Genomic DNA, 12,233 nt, shown 5'->3' with positions numbered 1-12,233 from the left:
GAATGCATTGCAATATTCAAGAGCAAATGATTTGAGTGCTCACGTAATATTATTTTCATATATTATTAATATGTTGATAAATATATGTATTATTTTTGTAATATTATTTTTATATATTATTAATGTGTTGATAAATATATGTGTCATTTTTGGATTCATATCACGTGCATATGAAAGAATAGAAAAAACTGAAAAAATAATACTAACGACTTTTATATATATAATGTATGCTAATACATTTACAGTATATAAGGTTTTTTTTTTTTTTTTGAGAGAGATAAAACAGTATATAAGGTTAATGTTAAAGAAACATATATATAGCCATTATACTAATTTTTAAGTTATAAACAAAATTACCTGTTGCAGAGATAAGCTAAAATTTCAATTCGTAGTCGAACTTTTCATGCTTGCAATATATATATTTCTTTGAAAGAAAATAAGATAAATCGTTGTAGAATTTGCATCTTTCCTCTGTTTTTGTCGCTACTGCGTGGAATTAAATTATATAAAATTTGTAGCACCGGAGATCATGTATTGTTGTTGTTATTATTATTATTATTATTTTCTGATGAGGAATTATGGACTTGCAAAAGTTTAACCTACTTTTAATTTTACAAAATATTATAATATTTAAAATGTTTTGTTTAGTTTAAAATATTCTTCAAAATACATTGAAATACTTCCTTATAAATATGAATACTATTTTTATAAAATAATAAAAATATTTCAACTGTGTGAAATTGGAGATAAGAAAAGGAAATAATAATAATAATAATAATAATAATAATAATAATGAAAGGCATCTTTCTATTTGTCTTTTAGCATCTACTCATCAGATCGAAATTATTCATTACTTATCGACCCATAGATTGTGGCGTACAAACGCTCAATTGATGGTTAGGACTTGTGATGCTTAATTATTATAATTAATTAATTAATTAATTAATTAATTAATTAATTATTTTAATGAAAAAAAGGTTTGGTTATTATTTGAGAAAGGACTATATATGTGGCAGGCCAGCATGGTTTACTAATATTTTGTTTAAGATGTGTGAAAATGAGATGTTGAAATTATAAAATCTTAAATTTATTTTATCATGAAAATTTAACATAATAGAAACTAAAAATTTCCGTAAAATCTTATAGTTCCTTAAAACGTGAGATTTAAAAATCTATCAATTTTAATGGATGGTCAAGATGAGAAATAAAAGAAAAATTAAGAAGAAATTTAAAAAGAAAAGAAATTGAGAGAAAAATGGAGAAATGAGATATTAATTCCAACTACTCATTAAAATTGATGGATGGTTATGAACTTAGAAGCACAAAGACTGTTGTGCTCCTAATAGCACAGTAGTCTTATTATATATATATATATAGCAGAGCCATTGTGCTAGACTCCTGTATATATTTTCGAAAGTACGGAGACCTCCGTGCTTGTAGGTTGTTTTTAATGATGGGACATCCGATTCAGCGATCGATTTCGTTAGACATGATTACGCTATTGGAACTATCTATAAACCAAATTTCATAATTTTTTGATTTCGTTTACCTAGTGAACGAATAACCTCAAAATAAATGGCTAAAAATAAAAATCTCATAAAAAACTGTGATAAAGGACTCAAATTTCAAATCGGAAGTATTATTCTTACTCTTGATGTTAAGTAAAATTTTTTATTAAATTTTTATATAATTTAGATATTTCTACACAGTTGAACAAAAAATGCGCCACATCGGCCGTTAAAATAGCCATTTTGGAGACTCTGTGATTGCTTGATAAATGATGTCGAAAAATTATGAGATTTGATGTCTAAATAATTTCAATAGCATAGATTATGTCTAATGGAGTCGATCGTCGAATCGGATGTCCTATTATCGAAAATAACTTATAAGTATGAAGGCATACGTACTTTCGAAAATACGGAACACTCTCTCTCTCTCTCTCTCTCTCTCTCTCTCTCTCTCTCTCTCTCTCTATNACTTAGGAGCACAAAGACTGTTGTGCTCCTAATAGCGCAGTAGTCTTATTATATATATATATAGCAGAGCCATTGTGCTAGACTCCTGTATATATTTTCGAAAGTACGGAGACCTCCGTGCTTGTAGGTTGTTTTTAATGATGGGACATCCGATTCAGCGATCGATTTCGTTAGACATGATCTACGCTATTGGAACTATCTATAAACCAAATTTTATAATTTTTTGATTTCGTTTACCTAGTGAACGAATAACCTCAAAATAAATGGCTAAAAATAAAAATCTCATAAAAAACTGTGATAAAAAACTCAGATTTCAAATCGGAAGTATTATTCTTACTCTTAATGTTAAGTAAAATTTTTTATTAAATTTTTATATAATTTAGATATTTCTACACCGTTGAACATAAAAAACGCGCCACATTGGCCGTTAAAATAGCCATTTTGGAGACTCTGTGATCGCTTGATAAATGATGTCAAAAAATTATAAAATTTGATGTCTAAATAATTCCAATAGTATAGATTATGCCTAACAGAGCCGATCGTCGAATCGGATGTCCTATTATCGAAAATAACTTACAAGTATGAAGGCCTACGTACTTTCAAAAATACGGAACACTCTCTCTCTCTCTCTCTCTCTCTCTCTCTCTCTCTCTCTCTCTCTCTATATATATATATATATATATATATATATATATAGAGTGCTTGTAAAAGCACCAAGCACTTGGTACTTGTAAGTTTTTTATCGTTAGATTTACGTCTTTGATCATTTTCAACCGTTAAATTATACTATTCAACCAACTACCCACTCAACCCTAGGGGACCCACATCATCATAACCGCACATCCCTTAATCCAAGGGCCGAAAATTTACAAGTACCGATGATTTGGTACTTTTAAAAGCATAGGAGCTCAATTATATATATATATATATATATATATATAGAGTGAGGCTACTATGCTATCGAAAGCACGGAGCCTTCCGTACTTTCAGCTCGTTTTTGATGTTGCGATTTTCGAATCGTCGATCGGCTCCGTTAAATTTGATCTAGAGTATTTGAAGTATTTAGAAAATAAATTTTATGATTTTACGATATCATGTGCCTAGTGAACGAAGGGGCTCAAAATCAACGGCTGAAAATAAAAATCTTACAAAATGTAATAATATGACATTAAAATTTTAAATCAAAGATATTGATCTTGTTTTATATAGTATAAAGAATTTTCTATCAAAATTTTACGTGATTTGGATATTTCTACACCGTTAAACTTGCAAACGGCTCACTAGGGCCATTGAAATTTGTTGATTTTGAGCCCATTCGATCACTAGGCAAATGATATCGAAAAATAATAAAATTTATTTTCTAGGTACTCTAAATACTCTAGATCAAGTTTAACGGAGTCGATCGATGATTCGAAAGTCGCAACATCAAAAACGAGCTGGAAGCACGGAAGGCTTCGTGCTTCCGATAGCATAGTAGCCTCACTCTATATATATATATATATATAGAAAGAGAGAGAGAGAGAGGAGAGAGAGAGAGAGAGAGTAGGGCTACTATACTATTAGGAGCACAGTAGCCCGTGTACTCCTAACTTTCTAACCACCCATCAAATTTGATGGGTGGTTAGAAAGTTAGGAGCACAAGGGCTGCTGTGCTCCTAATAGCACAGTAGCCCTGCTATATATATATATATAGAGTATAGTAGTCCTACTATATATGAGTCCGGCTACTATACTTTTATGAGTATTGGTTCCTTTATACTCATAAGTTTTCAGCTCTTAGATTTATTCCATTGATTATTTTCACCCGTTAAATCATACTATTCAACCAACCACCCACTCAACCCTATGAGACCACTACCATCCTCACCGCACCTTTTTTCATCTAAGGGCCGAAAACTTAATTGCACCAATTACTTGGTGTTATTAATAGTATAATAGCCTAGTTCTAAATATATATTGGTTTGTTGAATACTATGATTTAACGGGTAGAAATAATCAAAAGGGTAGGCCTAATGGTAGAAAATTTGGTAATGCCAAACGCTTAATGCTATTGATAGTATAGTAGCCAGACTCTATATATATATATATATATATATATATATAGAGTCGGCTGGTATGCTTCTGGAAGCATGGAGCCATCCGTGCTTCCAAGTTGTTTTCGATGTTCGGACTTTCGAATCGACGATCGGCTCCGTTAGAATTNATATATATATATATATATATATATATATAAAGTTAGATCTCAACCAATATTACCGTCACGTGGGTATAAATAAAAGAGAGCGATGTGCTAAGTTGACCTGAAGCGAGGGGGCGCATTTTAGCCAGAAGAGAAAAAAATTAAAATTTCCGATATTTTCGTACCAAAATTTACTTAGACATAGACACTGAGCCCAACATCATCCACATGTTCTGATAAGTTGATCGGATAACATAAACTCAGATAAGTTGTGAGTTATACACACAACGAAAATGGTAAAATGTAAGAAGACACCCTCAACTCTACACTATTTTGAAATAGATATCTAATATTTTTTTCCCCCTCTTTTTCATTGGCTACTTTGTCAAATTTTATTTCTTCTGCTTAGTTTGAACGGTTATTTTAGTTAATTGAACTAAAAATTTTGCTAAATTATTATAATTTCACCAAATTTTATGACTCTAAATGCTTTTTGCTTGAGCTATAAGGGTTTTTCACTTTATTATAATTTATCTAATTAAAAAGCATTAAAATAAGCCATTTATTAAACATGTGCAATACCAAGAACAATTGTAACCAAAAACTGAAGTGAAATAGAGCCAAAGAAGCATTAGATCAGAAAACGGATAATTAAACAATTCGACTAAACTTCACATTGGGTTAATAATAATTCACAGATGATCGATTATTTGTCTTATATATATCAAGCTAGAAAAATACTATCATTTTGCTTATTAGTGAAACCTCAAGAATCTTTTAGTCCTGCATCCCTTTTTTTTTTTCAAATGAAAAGGAGTTTTATATTTTTGGGGTAGTTGAAAACTATCCCAAAATTACGAAAAATTAGCCCCACATACATAAATATTTGTCCACATTCATAACATCACAAAGATTCCACGAATATTAAATATTCTTGTTGATTATAATAATCTACGTGCAACTATGGTTAGTATTTTACTTATCTTTCTACATCACTCCAATATGATCATCAGCTCATAACTAAGTTATGTAATGTAGAAGCATTAGTGTCCACCCACTATTAGTGTTCCAGCATGTCTTTCACTTCTTAAAGTAAATAAAAAACATTTGGTATTTTTATTTTTAACTTGTCAAGTCACAATCAAACAGTCGCCACGCGTGCTAATTGCGTCTTCTTACGGTATTACCGACTCGCTTAAGTTACAGTGAAAGATTAATGACAGATTGATTGGGATTAAATGGTAAAATTATTCTTATATTTCTTTTCCTCTCCCTTCAACAATATTTAATTTGCTACAAGTAAATGTGTTTTCATTTTTACGTCGAAAGTGTTTCTTTCTCAGAAGTAATTGCAAAATTTCAACATAAGCTTTCATCATCAGAAATCTTGTTAAGCGGAAGCAGAAGCATCCAGCTTTAGATCCTCAGAAATCTTGTTTGGAAATTAGAAGTTAGTCCCTTGCACATCCTCTCAACTTCGCGCATGCTAATCATAATTTAATATTAATGTTATGCACATTCAAATATTTTATATTCAAAGATAGTGTCCTAAATCACACAACAGTGAAGTTGTAAATGTATTCAAATATAAATACCAGCTCAATGGACCCACCCAACTAAAGTCTAAATATCAGATATTGAAAAAAGGAAAAAAAAAAAAAAGAAGACAAAAAGACCCATTTAATTAATTAATATTGCTATCTAATTAATTACTAATGTATGCATTTTTTTTTCCAAGTACCCAACGACACTGGGAGAAAGAGAAGTATCAAAAAATCAAATAAATGCATGCACTTATGCTGTACAAGTCATTGAATCTAACAGCAGCAAAAACTAACAATTAAGTCAACGGTGCAACCTTTAGAAGAGATTATAGCATTTCCATATGATCCATATATAGAACACACGCGAAAGAGAATAAAATGCGATAAAAGGAAACGAATCTCTCTCTTGTTGAGTACAAAAGCATAAAAATATAATTCTTTGGCAACTTAAATTTGTTGAAGAAAGAATAATTATTTCGTATGGTTCGTATTGAAGCCAAATTAATGTTTTGTACAACAACTACTATCTCTAACAAATTAAGCTATTAGATAATAATATTTTGATATTTTATATTCGACGGTATAATATTATTAGAGGGATCGATGATGTGGACCTAAATAGGACTAAAATATTAAATAAAACAAGCTGATACACTGTGAAACAACTGTTTATTTTTACAAACTCAGAAATACTGAAAAAACGTTCTTTTTAATTCTGCAGTGTATGGTTGCATTGACCTTTGAGAAATCCTTGCGAAATCAGCTTATGAATATAAATAAATCTTCCAAAGATTAAACACTAATATAAAAACACATCTATCCATCTCCTTCATCTAAAATATTCAGCCCCATGGTATTTTTTGTGACATCACTGCAGCGAAAAAGACAATAGGCCAAATTAGCTGTTACACGAAATGCAAATATGTGGTTCCACGAATTAATTTCGATTAATTACCGAAGTGCACGCTCTTGACATTTTCTCCCACGCTATAGATATGCTGGGTATATATATTTATGCTCGTGTTAATGCATTGCCCAGACTCGGTTTAATTTTGATACGCATACATTCTATACATGTCCCCATATATCCTTCACTTTTATTTATTACTGGAAATTAAATACTTTTTGTGCATCTTACCACTTAATAACTTCGCTCCAAGATCAAATAAATAGATAACTTTGCTAAGATGGGAGAAAGTTGCTACCTACAAGTGTGGTCCCTTAGAACAGAGCTCCAATTTTTATCATCTATTTTTTATTGCATCACTAAGCTGTCCAAAAAAAGTTTCGTACAAACAAGTATATATTTCTATCTTTTTAAGATGTACTAGTGAAGCTACAGTACTATTAATGTTGACAGCTAGCATACAGTAAAAGACACTGATGATAGCCGAGTAGTTTTTTCCTTTTGTAGCAATAAATTTAGAATTCAAATTTAGGAGCTCGAATATCAACCACGAACCTTTTTATCACTTGCGTCAGGAACGATCGGCAGCGATGTTAACCGAATAGATGTTGCTGTTTGTTGAAATATAGTTTCACTACGATTGTTCTATTCTTATTTAATTCGACTAAATTTATTATATTTTCTAGATTCGTTATCTAGTTCTCCTGGTTAATCGGCTGTTTGATTTCGTAATGTTATTAGGTCAAAAATATTTAAAATAAAAATATATAAATTGAATGGAGGATATATTATTATCATATATAAAGATAAATAAAATATATTTTTTTACTGTATGTAGTGCATCTCCTCAGCAGGGCATCGTGGGCATTGTGAGATTTGAGTGATAAGCAGGGGCAATCTCGGTAATTTTGTGGCAAACGGAGCACTATCTCTCTTATCGGGTGGATTCCCATCCGTTGGATAATCCGGATTCCCTATCCGGGGCAATTACCAGACAACTCGGTATGGCCCCGGTTTTAACGAGCAACCCACCTACACTGTTCCAGAACCAACCACCCCGTGCCCACACAGAGGGCAATTTCGTCACTTCACCTATCATTCCCCCCCTATAAAAGCCCATCCTCGCCGCTTCTTGTAACTTTAGCTTCAGAGTCCTCCGCGATCAAAATAATAGAATAAAAATAAAAATACCTCCACCCAAGTAGAGAGAGAAAGTGAGAGCGCTCCCCGAGAGAGAGAGAGAGAGATTCTTACAGCGAGCTCCTCCTCGTGGTCGCGGGAGGTCCCGACTCCGGCGAATATCTCCGGCGCCGGCGACTGAGCGATCGCCGGAAACCACCTCGGCTGCGGCGGAGGTGAGGGATTGGAGGGCTGAGATCTTCCCAAACCCCGTTCTGCTAGGGTTGATGGGGTTTTCTCTGTTCCCGATGAAGACCTCGACGAGACTCCTGTGGAGCACCAGCTTCTTCCGCCACAAGGTCCACGTCTTCTTCTAAAAGCCCCAACCCTCGATCGATCCACACGAAGCAAGTTGTGTATATACATAGATACGTTTACAGTACGACAAGGTGAGATTGGAGAGGGAGGTTTCTCTCTCTAGGGNTCTCTCTCTCTCTCTCTCTCTCTCTCTCTCTCTCTCTCTTAATCTGTGTATATGATATTTCTCGTGTTTCAAGAAGCATGATAACTCAAAAACCGGGAACGTACTTGGTACTACAGGCCAATTTTACTACTCTTACCTGGTGTTTTTAACTCACCTATTTACCAGTTTATCCTCTTTGATTGTGTACGTTATACTAGTGTCCTATCTAGATTGCCATCTTTTGAGATATGGTGGTTAGTTTTAACTACCTACCAATCTTTTAATCCTCGTGTTCTCGACGACATGAGATATATATATCGTGTCATCGGGATGGTATATATATATAATATATATATATATATATATATATACACGCATGTGCATACCTAGGGCTTTGATTTTAATGTCTATGAAATTGATGGGCGTGTTTTATCTGGGGGAGTGATGAAGGGGCGAGATCGGTGCTGGGAATAGAGGAAGGGGGGCGGAGCAAGCGGCCCTTCTTCACCTCCCCGGACGACCTTCTGGAAGAAGTGTACTACGACGAGCAGCTTCCGGAGAAGAAGCGCCGCCTCACTCCCGAGCAGGTACAGAGCTCCCCTCCCCATCTCCAAACCCTTTTTCTTCGATTTTTCTTCTTTTTTTCTTTTTGATGTAATGATTGGAGTTTTAATTAATTCGTACAAGAGATATTATTGAGGGCTGCGGCGGAAGCACGAAACTAGTCATTAATTAATCATCACCTAAGGGCGTTGACTCTGTGAGAGGAGCGGTACAGGTGATCGATGAGAGAATCATAATCGTCCTAGTAAAAGTGGAGAGGGCTTTTTAATGAGATATAACATATAAGATCCTCTTCGGAATTCGTGACCCATCGACTATTAGGTCTTCGCGAGTTTTCATAGGGATGATGAGAAAGCTCAACACTGTTTACAGCTTTTGGGTGTGTGTGTGCGCGCGCGCGCGCGCGTGTTCCGCCGTATTATTAGTAAACTGTTGTCGAATGTGTCAATAAAAGGGTAGTGTTATTGCTGTGAATGAATGAAATTAAGGTGCACCTGTTGGAGGTGAGCTTTGAGGAGGAGAACAAGCTGGAGCCGGAGCGGAAGAGCGAGCTGGCGCGGAAGCTGGGGCTACAGCCGCGGCAGGTTGCGGTGTGGTTCCAGAACCGCCGCGCCCGCTGGAAGACGAAGCAGCTCGAGCGCGACTTCGACCGCCTCAAGTCCTCCTACGACTCCCTTCTCGCTGACCACGACTCCCTTCTCAAGGACAACCACCACCTCCGCGCCCAGGTATTATTACTCGTGCTTCTTCTGTTTTTACTTTCGCTACTCTTCTCTGGGCGGTAACCTAACCTCCCCAAAACAAAAAAAACTAAAAAAAAAAAAAAAAAAAAAAAAAAAAAAAAAAAAAAAAAAAAACCAACCCACCTTGCTTAATGTCACCGCTGCCATGACTCATTCCTCCTCTTGATCTCAAATAAATATTCTGTTAACACATAAAAAGTAAATCCCACTTTCCAACAGTTGATTGGTTCTGTTGCGGGGACCGCTCCTGGCGCTCCTGGCGTCTCCATCGGCCGCCTTTTAAAATGACTAAACTAGGCCTGATTTCTTTATGTGAATGAAGAAATAAAAAAAAAAAGGACGAAGAGGTCAGAATACATTTAGCATTTGTTCCCACTGCACTCCTCTTTCTGGGAGGAGAGAGCGACCCCCCTTCAAAAAAAAAATTGGTGCTAGTTCCCATCACCTCCCCGGTGAGATAATAGGTAGTTAACTGTGCCCAGTAAATTGACTTGTAGAACAAACAGGTGATCTCGTTGACCGAGAAGCTCCAGGCGAAGGAGGCGGAGGCGGCGGCCGCCCTGGGCCTGAAGCCGGAGGAGAAGGCGCCCGGATCGAATTTAACTGAACAAACCTCCACGGCGACAGTCGCGGCTCTGGACGCGCCGCCCAAGGCCGAGGACCGGCTGAGCTCTGGGACTGGTGGGAGTGCGGTGGTGGATGGCGAGGGGGCCCACCACGGCCTGGTCGTCGACAGCAGCGGCGATTCCTACTTTCCAGAGGATTACCCGTGCATCGCCCCCGTCGACGGCGGGGTCCAGTCCGAAGAGGACGATGGGGTCAGCGACGAGGGCTGCAGCTACTACGCCGACACCGTGTTCCCCGCGGAGCACCACCACGACGGTCAACAGGACCACAACCACCACCACCAGGCGGCGGAGGAGGACGAGGCCCAGCTCGATTGGTGGGTTTGGTAATAATCGCGAATTATATAAGGCAAATTGGAACTAAATGCAAAATCTAAACGTATTAATCGTCCCCTCTTCGTCTTCGGTTTGCTGCGCTTTTCTTCTTCTTCTTCTTCGTCTTCTTCCACTCCCTCTCCCTCTTCCCTACTGATCCTGTCACCTGTCACTCGTCAATTTCCAAGTGTTTATGAGTAATAGTATGGCTACGTGTGTACTTAATTGTCCATGTAGTTGGGTATTTATAATATATATATATATATATATATAGGAATGGTGGGAATAAGAGTTTTTAGAGTAAAGGAACTCTCTCTATGCTGTCTGGTGTTGTTGGTGTTATCTGTCATCGCACTGTGAGAAGTAATGCTTGTTTCCGTTGCTGATTAGTTATTCTCTTTGTGGAATTGTGTTTTTACTGCTTGTTTGCGTTACGATTTTGTCCCATGCGTGTGTTTAGAGATATTACACTTCACTAGTTCTTATGATTGATTGATTGATTGAGATCGCTGTGCAAGTGCGCTATCCTTCTTTTCTTTTCTGCTTTTGAAAGATTTATTTTGAGTCATATTATTTCTTTTTTCAGGTCTTTTTCGCTTTTCTTTTTTTTTTTTTCTTTTTTTTTTTTTCGCTCTCTCTAGATCTTTCACTAATCTAATCGTGGCATACTAATTAACGTTCATCTCTGCTAATTCAAATGTTCTTTCTGCATGCAATTGATCAATTAATGGAGTAATTCTTCAGCGTATATATTTTTTGGAGGTCGATCATAAAGTGGATTTATGGGGTTTTGGCTAAGCTTAATTATAAAGGGAGGTCCAATTGGTTACAGAATAATTTCTGGTTGTGCCTGGTTTCCGATTTTTCTTAGAATTGGCTATGCTGGGCGAGAATGAAGAAATACTAATATCTAATATCTACAGCAAACTTCAAAAAAATTAAAAAATAAAAATAACAACAACAACAACAACAACAGCAATTAGGATTTGGACCAACGACTCTGTTTTCTTCCAAGTTCTTGCTGCATGTCTTCACGCTTTGGCTGTACATGGTATCTATGAACTTTTAATCAAAAGTTTGTCTTCAAACTTCTCGATCGAAATCCGAAACTTGAACATTTTCATTTCTAACAGATAACAAAAATACACTATTTAAAATTTTGGATGTCGAATATCCAATTTACAAGATTAAAATATTACGTGAAACTTGACGAAGGCATTAATTAGAGATTAATACATACTTCAATCTACTCATTTTCTTGAGCTTGATCTTTAGTTTAGAATTTCCCTTGAAGCAAACAGTAAATAGCTAGACCGTAAGTTCTAATCCAATAGATGGAGTCCGAAGCGCACTCAGGACATTAAACATCATGAGTGCATAAGATATTCAAAGGCGCCTGCTCCGTCCGATTGGATATGGAGACGCCTTTTGTCGTGCACCGGCCCCACTCGACAGCGTATAGATGGATTCCCTCCTTTTATTAGTGACAACGACGTCGGCTCCCCGTTCAGCCCTATCCCTGCTTCTCCTGTTCATGAAAATGATGATGATGGTGCTTCATTTGTTGCTTCTTCTATCTGTCCTCTTTAACTACCTTCAGTTTGGGCCGATAATTATTGGACCATCTATCGCTTATCCTGCAACTGTTGTTGTTGTTGTTGTTGTTGTTGTTTCATCAAATTAAAACTTCAATTTGGATACGATAATATCAAACACAGTGCTCCCTTAATTCTCACAATTAACGGCCTGCTCGATATTCAAGATATCGATCTGAATAAACACGACAAACGAGCAGTT

General features: G+C 36.0%; 1 protein-coding gene across 1 annotated transcript; it reads left to right on the top strand.

Moving 5' to 3' along the window:
- LOC109706473 (homeobox-leucine zipper protein HOX16-like) lies at window positions 8,608-10,859 on the top strand (the record flags this gene model as incomplete). Its single annotated transcript, XM_020227301.1, has 3 exons — window positions 8,608-8,775; window positions 9,241-9,480; window positions 10,002-10,859. Coding segments are annotated over 3 exons (858 nt in total), but the record flags the coding sequence as incomplete, so codon positions are not given.

The sequence above is a fragment of the Ananas comosus genome, linkage group 2 (genome assembly GCF_001540865.1).
Source record: "Ananas comosus cultivar F153 linkage group 2, ASM154086v1, whole genome shotgun sequence".
Classification (NCBI taxonomy): domain Eukaryota; kingdom Viridiplantae; phylum Streptophyta; class Magnoliopsida; order Poales; family Bromeliaceae; genus Ananas; species Ananas comosus.
Note: the sequence above shows the minus strand (reverse complement) of the source record. Positions and strands in the feature narration are given on the sequence as shown.